At 39.8% G+C, this 14,499-nt stretch overlaps 1 protein-coding gene across 2 annotated transcripts in view; it reads right to left on the bottom strand.

Annotated features, from left to right (window-relative positions):
• Positions 1-336: 336 nt before the first annotated feature.
• Positions 337-14,499, bottom strand: part of GALNTL6 (polypeptide N-acetylgalactosaminyltransferase like 6) — a 938,097-nt gene continuing 923,934 nt past the window's right edge. For both annotated transcript variants that reach the window (XM_019733270.2, XM_074338318.1), the window contains exon 13: positions 337-1,499. In XM_019733270.2, the coding sequence (XP_019588829.1) occupies positions 1,332-1,499 (168 nt within the window). In that variant the 3' untranslated portion in view covers positions 337-1,331. The remainder of the gene's footprint in view (positions 1,500-14,499) is intronic.

Here is a 14,499-nt window from a genome sequence, read left to right as displayed (position 1 = left end):
AGAAATGTATAGTAAGCATGAGTCTTTCCTCTAGAGACCCCTCTTTTATATTTCTCTCCTATTCCCATTATTATTGAAAAGTGAAAAATTCCTTTAAGGATTAAATGTTCCATTTAGTTTTTTAACCATTCCTTTCTTCGCCCCTGAAATATTGTCCCATTTACAGAAAATGATGTCAGAAGCACTTTACTAATGGTAATTCCTTCCGTGCGCTTCCAAGTAAAACAAAAACATCATTAATATCAACAATATAAAACAAAAAAAAATCCAAAACCAAACAAATAAAACCACTTCTATGTCCCGAGGATTGATCAAACAGAATTGAAGTGAACCAAGACATTTTCACACGTCACTTGGAGTGTAGATTTATTTGGGTTTAAGAATCTCCTTAAACAAATTACATCAACCTCACTCCATTCTCTTCCTTAATAAAAATTATGACTGGACAAACATCAGACTTTTAAAATTCTAAAAATAATAGAAAAGTAAAAATAGATTTCCTAGGGAAATCCCCCTCCTAAACCCTACATGGTTTTGCTGCTTCTGTGAAATCTTTCTCTTTGGAGTAACTTAGTAGCATAGTATTTTGTTCTTAAACTGGATTCATACAAGGGCACTGAATTAGAACTTCAACTGATTGATGGAGCATGAACTTTTAGGAACAATAAGTTACTTCTGCTCTAAAAGGAAAATGGCAGATGCAAGAATAGAAACACTGGAAGTCCATTTCATGGTTAATTTAAGTCTTACATTACATAGCACACCCTCATTTAAAAATAAAACAAGAAAACAGAATGGTATGAGCACTCTAAAATCATCTGCAGCACTTTTAAGGGTTAAACCTGCTTCACCCATTCTTAGTCAGAGAATGGCACCAAAGAGTACAGCTCACCCCTTCAGCGTGGCTAGTTCTATGCCTGCGATATCCTTAGGTTGTCAGAGCAGTCATGCACTCTATTTCCACCCCCCTCCCACCCAAATGATAGGATCCATTCATAGCTACTCACTACTGCAGGATTTGACCTGAGAAATGCTAGGATTTATTAACTCAGCAGTTGTTTTGAAAAGTCCCTAAGTAGTCTCTGCCCTTGGCCAGCAAGGGAACTGCTAGTCTCAAGTTCTCAGAAGCAGCTGGTGAGGTTCTCAGCCAAGTTCTTCAGATGCAGGAAGTTCTTCGAGACAACCTACTTTGACGTGGCATTTACAGATCTGTAAACCAGGCTTCCTGGATCGAGGAAATGTTATTCCTGACTCCTTTGACCCAGACGCTGGCAAAAAGTTAGTTTTTATAATCTGTAGGTAATCACATTTTCCTTTCTTCTTCTTTGTTTCTAGGAGCTGGCATGGTGGTTAAATTTTTCTAAAACAGTCATATTAATATGTTCAAAAATCCACTGCTGAGTCTCAGATAGAGGGTCACATCTGGCCATGAAAATCTTCTTCTCTGCAGGGTTGCAGTCCATGCAGCTGTTGCTCACAGGATGGAATAAGGTTCTGTCCTGGAGAGATCAGAAAGAAACGACTGACATAATATATGGTGAATGGTTAGAACCCCAAATAGACAGAGGAAGTAAAGGATCCCTGCTAGTTCTTCAGTGTAACCCACAGTGTGAAAAATAGACCATGTCCCAAATCAAACAATAGTGGACTGAGTTGCACATGGAACAGCGTTTACTGGGATTCACTGGTGCTACAGAGGGCCTCTGAGCAGGTTCAATCAGGAAAAAGAATTCATTCATTCATTGAGTTGTGTTTTTAAAAAGCAATCCATTCATTTCCTAGTCTGTGGTAGGCATTTTGCTATATGCTTGAGTTTTGAAGATAATAAACATATGACGTTGCTTGTCAAGTAGTTAATAATCTAGCTGGATTTGGGGAGAGGCATATATATATAAACAGTAATTTTGTCCATAAACAACAACAACAACATACACGACCAGAAGAGGCATAATTTTCCCTACCCTGTACTGAGCCTCTACTGGGAAGGGAAAATACAAAAGAAACAGGAACCAAACAAGCGAGGTGCTCAGTTGCCGAAATCGGAAGATGACTGTCAGGCAGGGAATAAGTGACGCACAGGCAATATCTTCAAATACAAACTCAAATAAATTTGTTAGCCCTTGAAGTTTAGTCTCTTCTCAACCCCTTTATTTATTACAGGTCTTCCTGTGGTGCAAATTCTCATGGCTGTCTGCAAAATGGAGGAGGCAGTGTTTTTTTGTGTGTGTGTGTTTTTTTTTACAGTTGCTAAGTACATGGTAACAAGATAACAGCTCTGTGAAGGAAAGGTACTATCAGGGCACAAAGTGTAACTGGTGAGGAAGTCCACTATCTCAATAGGCTTTATTACCACACCCCTTTTTATTGCGCAAACGTGGAAAAGGAAGTTAACGCTAAGAGAGAAAATTCTTTCTTAACAAGTAATAAAACTTTATCTCTTACAATGTCTATGCTAAAAAAAAAAGTGCCAGTAACATGGAAAAACTTCCCCAAATCACTGCTTAAATTTTAGGATCAAATAATGTTTCATTATTTACCTTAGGAAAGGTTTAGCAGTTCTGATTATTTCTTTAACTGGGGAATATTAGACTTACAATGCTTTTAGAATTTCTCAATCACCCTGTGTAAACATTTCTGGATTGCTCCTGGATGCTATGACTCCACCAACGAATATTTAATGTCTTTTCAGGACCCGGATGTTTGCAAAGTTAGGCACTGGGTGAAGGAAGGAAGAATAAAAAAGGGAGAAAGGCAGCTGCCTGCAGTTTAGTTTTTATGTTTCTCTTTTCAGTGTGAACACAGAGCTATGCCTAATACAAAGCCTCCCTTTTCTGTTTTCTTTAACATCTCCTGAGTTTATCGTGGATTTTTCTTTCCTTACACAAGGAGGGTTCCTGAGGCCTCCTTCCCATTTTCTTCACCCCCAGCTTCACTAACTTGGCTGCTGTTTGACAGCAGTAAAAGCCCTGAGAAACTCTCTCCTACTCTGGGTGGAGGGAGCACATTCTACCAGGGCGGAGAGTGCCCTGCAGCTCACCCCACTTCCTTCTCTCTTGGGCTCCATTCTTGCTGTCACAGATCCCTTTTCACAGCCACCAAGGCTCCTTGGGCAGCAGTATCCCTCGCCCCCTTGCTCTAATCTTTCTCAGCATTGCTCTTGCTCAGTCTCCTACCCCCAGCTGCTACCAGGTGAGCTGCATGGGCCTAATGAATTTAGACCAGTTTTTCACACAGCATTCTTAAGCTGTCATATTCATGAAAATTCAACCTGACCTGCTAAATCCTAATTTACTCTGTTCCAGGTACATGTACTTCTTTTCCCCCTTAACTACTGCATTTCTTCCTATTGTTACCTTTATCAATAGCTCAAGCGAGGACCTCCATATGTTCACAGTTTCTTCCTCAAAGCATATATTCCCATGAAAGCTAAACAAACAAACTAACAAAAACACCCAAAAAACAAAAAACATAAACCAAGGAAATGAGTAGAGCATGTTTCTATTCTCTTTCCTTCATCAGCTTACATACCTCAGTGTGGATGCAAAAGCCAAACCAGATTTTCTGAACATTTAATTTTTCCGAACCTTATTTTCTGAACAATAAGGTGATCATATTTTTCCAAATCTCAAATGGAACTCATGCTCCAACAAATACAGGTATACTCATGGGGACGACCAGGCAGAATATACAAACCCAGCACTACCCTGAAAAATCCAGAATGTGTTTTCTGTTATTGGGCTTCATGTGCTCATAAAAGTTGAAAAGTTGAATTCCCTAAATCTATGTTTGAGAAGTTTCATCAGTAAAATGAGGAATTGGATAAGATCAATCTCTAAGGCCTCTCCCACCCACAAAATTGAATGCATATTTTATTCCAAAGTTCACTTAAGAGAGACAAATGACAGGACATCAAACTAGAAATTACCAACATATGCAGTGGACCAACAGATGGATTGTTTCCTGGTTATAGACTGAGCTCTGCTCCCCCTTGTCTTTGGAGTATCCAGTTGGTCCTAGAGATGAAGCTTCTGGAAGCATCTTCAGCTTTTTCCAGAGCATGCATTTTCCACTTTTGACCTTGGGGGAGGAGGGCTACATAATTGCCATCTTTCTGTTTCTATTCAGCTAAGCTTTGGATTACTAAATGTCTTTACTGATGCTTTTCCCGGCTGAAATTAAGTCAGTGGCTCGAGTAATGTTCGTGAATATGGTCTCTTGTTCTATGACAGCTCTTTCCTCATCTATCCTTCAACTCCTGGGTCATAACAAGAAGTGACTGTAACAGAACTGAATACCACGTTTTAGTTGTAATAGACTTCTGAATGCTTTGGCAAGTCTGCTGTTCCATAACAATACTCCTTAAAGGGTGCTTTTTACTGGACTGTTCTTTGTTCAGGCCTGAGGGAAGGCATAACATATGCTCTGGCTGTTCAAAACGTAACTGCAACACACTGCATCTCCTGTACTCCTCCCATCTTCTTCGACTGTTTCCTCCCTTGTTTTTTTCTTTTTTTTTCTTTCTGTTTTTGCCTAAGAAATTAGAAGTCCTTGAACAGGAAATGAAAACGTTCAGATTCAGGTTTGTGGAACTGGCCTTCATAATCAGATCAGGTCAAGTGAAATGTTCTGTGCTGGCCAATCAGTCCAGGTTGTGAAAAGCATGGGTGGGACTTTTCAGGTAGCTCACTGAAAGGGACACCTGTTCCAAGCAGGCCTGCAATTTGATTGGCATCTGTGTGACACTTTGTGGCATTCACAGACCGGCATTAAAGTTTATTAGATTTCATACTTCGGTAGGGTCCCAATTTTGAAAGAATGAGTATGTTGTAGAAAACATTCCACACTGTGTTCAGGGCAATAAAAGAACCAAACACCATAGGTGAAAAGACAATAAAACAGGTGGATGAGTTCATAATGTATAGGAAGATGATTCTGAGACTAAAACTCCCACACTGTGGAAGGGGAGGCAATCTAGTGCTGAGTAAAGGGATGGGATTTTGTGCCACAAGGAATTTGGATCAAATTCCAGCCATGCCCCGTACTTGTTGTGTGACCTTGACCAGTTATTTAATTCTCCAAATCTTCGCTTCCTCATCTGTAAGATACAGACATAATATCTGCCTCACAAGTTTGTTGTGAGGATACGAGTTAACATGTGTAAAATCTCTGGCACAATGTCCTATACATAGTAAGTTACTAAGTAATAGTGATTCCATTCCCCCTTTCTTTTCATTTATTTTTAGTCAGGGAACATCCCCAGTTCTAAAAATCAGAATGCACTAACCATCTGGTCTGAGATTAGCTATTCAAGACCAAATTGCATTTTCTGAAATCCTGGCAAAATAGAATTTGCAAAAATTAGCACCTGACTCAACATTATTCAATTTGATACACCAGTACCTTCTGTGTTAAGCAAAAGGGTTTGTGGAACAAAGGTCATTGATGGCTCTGGAATGAGCTCTTCTGTGGAATTTGTTTGGGGTTTGTATAAGAGTTTAGCTCTTCTGCCTAAAATACAACATTATTCAGGTCAGTTGAGTTCAGCAAACATTAACTGCTTTTTATTTTCTGGTATGCATTAGGAGATAGGCATAGGAAGATAGCACAAGATGCATCCTCTGACCCAAGAAGTTGGGGAGACAAATAGGTAAACAAGAAATGTTTGAAGCAAAAAGTGTCAGTGAGATTGTAGATAGAGGGAGGGGGTGATAGGAAGAATTAGGGTGTTTCAGATATACTGTGTTTCCCCGAAAATAAGACCTAGCCAGACAACCGGCTCTAATGCGTCTTTTGGAGCAATAATTAATATAAGACCCAGTCTTATTTTACTATAATATTAGACTGGGTATAATATAATATAATATAATATAATATAATATAATATAATATAATATAATATAATATAATATAATAATATAATGTACTATAATATAATACCGGGTTGTCCGGCTAGATCTTATTTTTGGGGAAACAGGGTAGAAAAACATGTGAAAAGAGAGATAGGAAATAACATGTACATGTATACATTTAGTTTATTCAACAAAAAATTTATTTGGAACCTACAATTTATCAGGCATTGTTTTAGGTGGTTAGAATATATCAGTGAACTTAGTAAGACCCAAAAAACAAAACAAAACAAAAAAAATCCCTGCCTTCTGGAGCTTGCATATTAGAGGGAGAGATGAAGGGTGGAGCTGTGGAGCATGGACAATAAATGATGAGAGTATAGGTAAAATATATAACCAGAGTGCAAATTTAAATAGGATGGCACAGATAAACCTTATTGAGAACGTGACATTTGGATAGTCTTTAAGAAAGTGAGAGAATTAGCCATGTAACTATCTAGGGCAAGAGGGTTCCAGACAAAGGGAATGGCCAGTGCAAAGGCCCTAAGTAGGAATGCACTGTGGTGGGTTAGAGAAACAGCAAGGAGGCCAGGGTAAAGGAGAGTAGGAAGAGACAGTGTTAGAGATAATGGAGGGCTAGATCACGTGCAGGTCATTTAGTATGGCTGGAGCACAAGGAGCAAGGTGAACTGCAGACAATGATATCATGAAGAGACTGGGGTACAATGCTAAGGCTTGATTTTTCATGCAAGTGTTGGGAGGTGGTCACTGGAGAATTTAAAACTGGAGCCACAGGCCTATATTTTGCATGGATCGGGATAGTGCAGAGAGGATGATGGAGTGGGGGAGGGAAGGCATTGGACTATAGCCAAGATTGCTCTTACAATCATCCAGATTTAAGCTGAAGCAAAGCAAGGGGGGTGAGTTGGGGGTGATCCAAAAAATGATCCGAGACATTTGAGAAGTAAATATATAGGGCATTCTGATGAATGGGATGTGGGGATTAAGGTAGAAGAAAGAAAACGGAGGACTGGAGAAAAAGCGTGTTGAGACAAGAAATGCAGAAAAGGGAACAGGTTTGGGGGTAGGGATGATAATGATTCCTGTTTGAGGTATAATGAGTTGGAGACATTGGTGGAACATCCAGGTTTCAATGCCCAGTAAACAGCTGGATATAGACTGGACCTCAGGTTATTTCCTCTGTGTAAAGTGGGGAGACTTCTTATGGACTATTTATTCATTTCTGTGTAACACATTGAAAGAGAATGATTTTGTGAGTGAGAACTCCTTCATGGCCAATGCCTTTTGTGTCTAATATGGATATGACAGAAAAGGTTTGGAATTATGAGACTAATTTTTAATCCCAGTTTTATCTGGGACAACAAGTGATTTAGGTTTTCCATCTGCAAAATGAATGGGGTGGAGGGGAGGAGAGTGAGATGAGATAAAGGATAAAAATATCTGCCTTCCCACATCTTAGTGTGTGGAGAAGAACAAGGTTGATATATGAATGTCGTTCAAGTTCTGGGAGAAAGACAAATTAGGTAGGTTTTTTCTAACTATTTTTATTGTTGGCATCTGGGAGAACGCAAATAACCCCTTGATAGGCGTAACAAGGGACAAAGCAGTCTTACCATCTATCCTTTTCCATTTTTTCTTTGACAGGCAGAATTCCTCCCAGGAGGAGAAAATTGGTCTTCTTGCATCAGTGGCTAATTCGGCCAATCAGAAATAATGCTTCTTAATTCCCTGACAGAATCCCTTGGTGTGTGCGCTGAGGCAGTGCCAGCTCCAGCAGGCCTTCCGCGCCTCCTTGCACTGGCTTTTCTGGGCTACAGGGAAGTGATGTGCATGAGGGTGTCCTCAATTCTCCTCAGAGCAGCCAGAATCATTTGAAAAATGTATTCTGATTTGTTAGATCCCTGCTTCTTAAACCATTCAAAGATTTCCCAGTTTTTGAGCTAAATTCTTAGCCAGGCCACCAAGCTTTTGTATAGTCTTGCTCCTCCTCCCCTCCGCCCTTCCCCCGCCCGCACCGGGCCAGATGTCTGGCCTTACAGTTCATCATTTCCCCTCACACTCATACTTTTCAACTGGATTCTCTCTGTTCTTTCAAGAAAACCAAGATCTTACCTGCCACAGGGCCTTTTCACAAGCTGATCTCTATAGCTGGATTTCTTTCTCATCTTTCAGGTCTGCATTGTAAAGGTATTTTGTCAGATAAGGCTTGCCTACCTCTCTGACCTGGGTAGAGCTCAGTGTCTTTTGGTCTCATATTGTCCTGTACACTTTATTTATTTAATTATTTTGGTCTGCTTCCCCACTAGACTGAAAGTTTCAAGAGTAGAGAAAACCCATCTATTCCGTTGCTTATTTCCATTAGTCCATAGCTTTTTATTTCCCCTCAGTAAACCTTCCAGGAGTCATGTGAACATAATAATAGAAATATTGTTCTGTTCTGGGCAAGACATCCCTCGCTAGGACTACCTGGAATATGTTAGTTGTGAGTGTCCAGTAGATTGAGGTAGATCCAAATTAAGTCATATGAAGAGCGGTGGCAGGAAATTGGGCCACTTAGTTAGAAGAGAAAAGATCAGGCAACCATTGTTCAAATATTTGGGAACTGTCTTGAGCAAAATGGATTAAATTGAATCTATGTGGTACCAAAAGTCAGGCAAGAGCTTCCTGATCTTGGAACTGTCCAGCAATGAGTGGGCAGAGCTGGGATAGTGTGATTGCCTCTGTATGACCACAAGTCCAGGATTTTGTGGTGGGGCTTCATACTGTGTTTCCCTGAAAATAAGACCTAGCCAGACCATCAGCTCTAATGTGTCTTTTGGAGCAAAAATTAATGTAAGACCCAGTCTTATTTTACTACAATATAAGACCGGGTATACTATAAGATAAGATAAGATAAGATAAGATAAGATAAGATAAGATAAGATAAGATAAGATATGATATGATATGATATGACATGATATAATACCGGGTCTTACATTAATTTTTGCTCCAAAAGATGCATTAGAGATGATTGTCCGGCTAGGTCTTATTTTCGGGGAAACAGGGTACATCAGAACCAAAGCTGAATTACATGCCTTTTAATTAAAGTCTTTGCATACACTTTCCTCATTTTTGGTCCTAAATCAATAGATAACCAGAATGATTTAAAAATAACAACCTTGTGGCTTTCCATCTGGCATCTTTGTGGACCAGCAGGATTTTACCAGCACAAAGGCCAAAGTCTTGGCATATATCAGAAGTTAAAATAAATAGTCCATTGCAAGGCACATGCCAAGAATTCTACCTACTCACTGTTCGAGTTAATGTGACTGTGGCACTGTTACCAACTTAGCCTGAAAGGTACCTTCGTATCTGTATTTCTGGTTTGATGTCATTTTTAAGCCCTTTCTTATGGAAGTTAAACTATAAGAACACCCCAGAGACCAACTACGAAAAGTAATGTAAACTTTTCACTTTTGGTCTTTGGGGATGCTGTGTACATGGTTCTGAGACAAGAGATGTGTTAAGTTTTATCCAGCACAGCTTGGGGTTCAGGAAGGAGGGGATCATATCAATAATTGAACCCAGGGGTTCTTTAAGCCATTTAAAAAGTACTCATTTAGGGACTTGTGCATATTAGATATTAAGCAGACCATTTAGAAATTAAAAAACAAAACAAAACAAAAAACACGTTCCTGCCCTCATGTAGTTAATATTTATAAGGGGAGACAGACGGGAACAAAATGGAAGAGGAATATAAGCAGAGCGGCAAACTCCAGCTATTATAAAGCAGGAGGGAGAAGTAGGGGAAAGAAAGTAGGTAAAAATTAGAGCTGGAAAATGATTCTCCATCAGAACATTTTTGGAGCTTTCAAAAAATACCAATACCCAGGTCTCACCTTCTTGAGAGCCTTAGTCAGTCTGTCCTTATGCCAGTAGCACATTGCCTTAAGAAATGCACGTTTCCATATCTTGGTACCTGGTGTTTTTTATACTGTTTGATACCTGTTTTTGTTCTTCTTTAACATTTACTTGGCTATTCTAGGCTCTTTCACTTCCATACAAATTTCAGAAGCAGTTTACAAGTTTCCACAAATAAATCTGCTGGAATTTGCCTGGTTTTACATTAAGTGTATACACCCTTGTGAGACATGATATCTTCACAGTGGGTCTTATATATCCTTGAACAGGATAGAGTCCTCTGTATTTTTTAAAATTCCTCTTTAGTGATGCTTTATAGTTTTCTGTGTAAAGGTCTTGCACATCTGTTATGAAATTTATTCCTCGTTATTTGATGCTTTTCATGGTGGTTAAATGGAATCACTCTTGAATTTCATTTTCTGTTTTTTGTTGCTGGTATATAGACAATTGATTTTCTTATGTTTATCTTGTATCCAGGACGGTGCTAAATGTACTTATAAATTTTCATAGCTTAGATGTATAATCTTTTGGATGTTTCATATAACTACTATATCATTTGTGAACAGAGTGTTATAGTTCTTCCTTTCCAACTCTTATACATTTTAATTTCTTTATCTTGCCTGGTTGTTCTTGATAGGCTATCCTGTACAACGATGAACAAAAGTGATGATAGCAAACATTGTATTTTATCCCCAGTCTCTAAAGGAAAGCTTTAACATTTCACCACTAAAAGTGACGGCTATTGTGGGTTTTTGGATAGGTCTTATTAGATTAAGCTAAATTATTTCTATAGTTTATCTTCTGTATGGCTAAGACTATTTAGTCAAATGGTAAAAACTTGAGGATTCATAAATAGACCCATGGATATAAGGCCCCTTGATTATAACTTCTTGCAAGTGGGTAAAAAACGGTCTTTTTAAATTAATGGTGATTGATCAATTGGATATAAATATGAGAAAGAATCAACCCTCTCTTACATTGTACACATATTAATAAAAATATTTCATGGAATTACATACCAAAATGTAGACAATTAAACAATAAAGCTTCCAAAGATGAGTTAGAAGTCTACCTTTGTGACTTTGGTGTGGGCAAAGACTTCCTAAGAAGGACACACAAAACACGAATCATATAGACTAGCTCTTCATCAAGCTACTCCACAAGAGAGAAAATGCAAGACACTGACCGGAATAAGATATTTATAATACATATATTCAACAAAGCACTTCTCTGTCTCTGTCTCTCTCTGTCTCTCTCTCTCTCTCTGTCTCTCTCTCGCTGTCTCTCTCTCTCTCTATATATATATGTATATGTATTTTCTTACTATTTTGGGGATATATATATATATATATATATACACACATACACACACACACACACACACACACACACACACACACACACACATATCTCCCCAAAATAGTAAGAAAAAGCCAGATAGCCCATGTTAAAGATGATCAAAAGACAACAGTTCTTTCATAAAGGCAATATCCAAAACAGCTAACAAATGTGTGCTATCACTCTACAACCACAGAATGAAAAGAGGACAAAAAGAAACTGACAATGCCAAGTGTTGACAAGGATTGTAGAGCAACTAGACTCTCATATGTAATATCTGTACTTGGCCCATAGCTCTTCAGGCCTCAGCATTTCAGTGCATGCTGATCCAATTTCCCGCAGTTGGCCAGGGTACCTGTCTTCCTAAGGGCTTTCTCTGGTGTCAACAATAGTTCTGTCTGTAAGAGCAGCAGCCCATGGGTGTCACAGAATACACTCTGCTCCTCTCAGGAGTAATCCTAACCAGAGTCCAATTGGAGTGGTGTATAAATATCCCAAATCCCTCGCTTTCTGATGTGTGCGCTATACAATTTCCAGAGATTGTCAGCAGGCTTGAGCTCTAGTTCCTAGATAATGTACCCCTTATTGATGCCCATCCTTTCCCCATTTCATTTCCTCACTTCCTACCGAGATTTTTTTGAAACATCTCCCAAATAAACCAATTGTCCTCAAATTCTCATTTCAGGGTATATATCCGGGGAAACCCAATAAAAATGTTTACTTAAAAGAAAAGGACAGGGGCCGGCCTGGTGGCTCAGGTGGTTGGAGTTCCGTGCTCCTAACTCCGAAGGCTGCCTGTTCGATTCCCACATGGGCCAGTGGGCTCTCAACCACAAGGTTGCCAGTTCAACTCCTCGAGTCCTGCAAGGGATGGTGGGCTCCGCCCCCTGCAACGAAGATTGAACACGGCACCTTGAGCTGAGCTCCCGGATGGCTCAGTTGGTTGGAGCGCATCCTCTCAACCACAAGGTTGCAAGTTCAACTCCCGCAAGGGATGGTGGGCTGCGCCCCCTGCAACTAGCAACAGCAACTGGACCTGGAGCTGAGTTATGCCTTCCACAACTAAGGACAACAACTTGAAGCTGAACAGCACCCTCCACAACTAAGATTGAAAGGACAACTTGACTTGGAAAAAAAGTCCTGGAAGTACACACTGTTCCCCAATAAAGTCCTGTTCCTCTTCCCCAATAAAAATCTTAAAAAAAACAAAACAAAAAAAAGAAAAGGACATGAGAGATAGCTCTGAATTTTGTGTGTGTGTGTGTGTGTGTGTGTGTGTGTGTGTGTGCATAGCCAGAGTCTATATTACTTAGGATAGATTGCTGTAGTGATGTGGTGTATCAGGATTTACCTCACCACTATCAGGAATATAAAAAGTGTGTTTGTCACCCATGCGGATGTAAATGTAATCATGTGGTAAGAAACTGTGCTAGAAGTTTTACATGGTTAATCTCACTTAATTATCCTCCTATTATGTTGATGAGGAAGGTGAAAATCATAGATGCAAAATAACTTATTCGAAAGCACATTCCAGTGTTAGGTTGAATTGGATGTGTTAGGCCTGACAGACAACCATTACATTGACCAGATTGTGAAAGGTCAGGCTAAGAATTGGGAGGCGGAAGCATTTCACTTTCTACTCAATGGCAAACCAAGTAAAGTTGTAAAATACAAGAATGCAATGATCAGATTTTGTAGAAACTCCCTCTGGCTTCAGGATGGAAGAGGGGTTAGAGGGGGAAAGGATGGAGGCAGGGGGACCCTTTAGGTAGTTATTGTAATAATTCAGGCGTAAGGTGGGAAGGGCTACAACCAAGGCAGGGGCTATAGAAATGGTAAAGAGTGGATGGATTTTTGAGGTATTGGCCAGGGGAGGGGACTGACAAGTCTTAGTGACCAATTAGATGTAGGGGTTGAAGAGGAGGGAAGACAGCTTCTTGTGTTGGAGGTTGGTTGGTGATTTAAATATTTTCACCCAGGTTGCTTCAATTCATTGTGCTTATAACAGGGGTCCCCCTGGTGGTAAAAGAAAACCAAGCATGGGATTCCTTATCCTGGGTACCAGCTATTGTGGGACTCACTTGTGCAACTGAACCGAGTTACAAGACCATAGCATAGGGATCCCTTCTTTTTTTGTGGTGTCAAAGACCCATTGCTAAAAATAACTGAAAGCCCTGGGGTGGGGGTGGGGTAAGGGAAATGGTGAAGATGCTCAAAAGGGACAAACCTCCAGTTATAAGATGAATAAATTCTGGGGATGTAACATATGTCATTGTGATTATAGTTCATGGTACTCTTTCGTATACTTAAAAATTGCTAAGAGAGTAAATCTTAAAAGTTCTTATCACACAATAAAACTAAGTAGGTGAGGCAATAGATGTGTGGCAGTCACACATCTATACTTATTGTGGCAATCATTTTGCAACATACACATTATATCAAATCATTGTTGCACACCTTAAACGCATACAATGTTGTATGTCAATTATATCTCAATAAAGCTGGAAAAAAACTTCCTGAATAAACAAAAACAATAACTGAGAGTTGACTGCTGAGGATAGGTCAGGAAATGGGCCCCAATAACAACCTTCACCCATTCAAGCAAGGTAGCTCTGGCCACCTTCCATCTCCAAGAAATCTCCACCAAGTCAGAGGGTGGTTGGCTGCTATCTGTGGTGCTGAATCCAACAGGCATGGGGAACTCTCCCAATATTGATCTGATTTCTTGAGAAATGGCAGAGAAAAGAGTAGAGACTCTAAAGCCAGATGCATCTGAGCTTGAATGTTGGCTCTGCCACAAATCTGCTAGTATCAGTTCCTTCTGTGAATTACACCTGATAGCATCTAAGTTGTGAGGTTTGAGGGGATGTGTGTAAAGCACTAGCCCAAATGCCGCCTTAACAGTTGGAGGCGATGATGATGATTACCTTAGGAGCTTAGGAGATGACCCACTAGGTCCTTTAAGCAATTAGTAGGGTCTTCAGGATCCTGTTGATTCATGAATATGTTAATGAAGGGGGGCGGGGGCTCCAAGGCCGACTCAAAATATTGCTCAACTACATATCTGGAAGCCCCCAGAAGCAAGTAGTGCCTCTAAACAGACAAGGGGGCACCCCAGAGAGGCTTCTCTCTTTGTTCTTTCTCTCTTAACTCCTTGGGAACAGCCTTTGAAATAGACGAGGGAGGAATTTTCCAAAACAGGTATATTTGAATAAGCCTGAGTCATCGACTAAGATGAGATATTTCAGAAACTTTCCATTTTGAGCTTTTGGCATGTTCCTGATTATGTATAAATACCTTGCTTGTTATATAAATACACAGTGAATATAACCTTTTGCTAAGCAATGCAGGGCCGACAGCTACAAAAAGATCTGAGAAAAGAGCCACAGCACG

Source organism: Rhinolophus sinicus, linkage group LG07 (assembly GCF_036562045.2).
Source record: "Rhinolophus sinicus isolate RSC01 linkage group LG07, ASM3656204v1, whole genome shotgun sequence".
NCBI classification, from domain to species: Eukaryota; Metazoa; Chordata; class Mammalia; order Chiroptera; family Rhinolophidae; genus Rhinolophus; species Rhinolophus sinicus.
The sequence above is the reverse complement of the archived record's forward strand: the minus strand, read 5'-3'. Positions and strand labels throughout refer to the sequence as shown.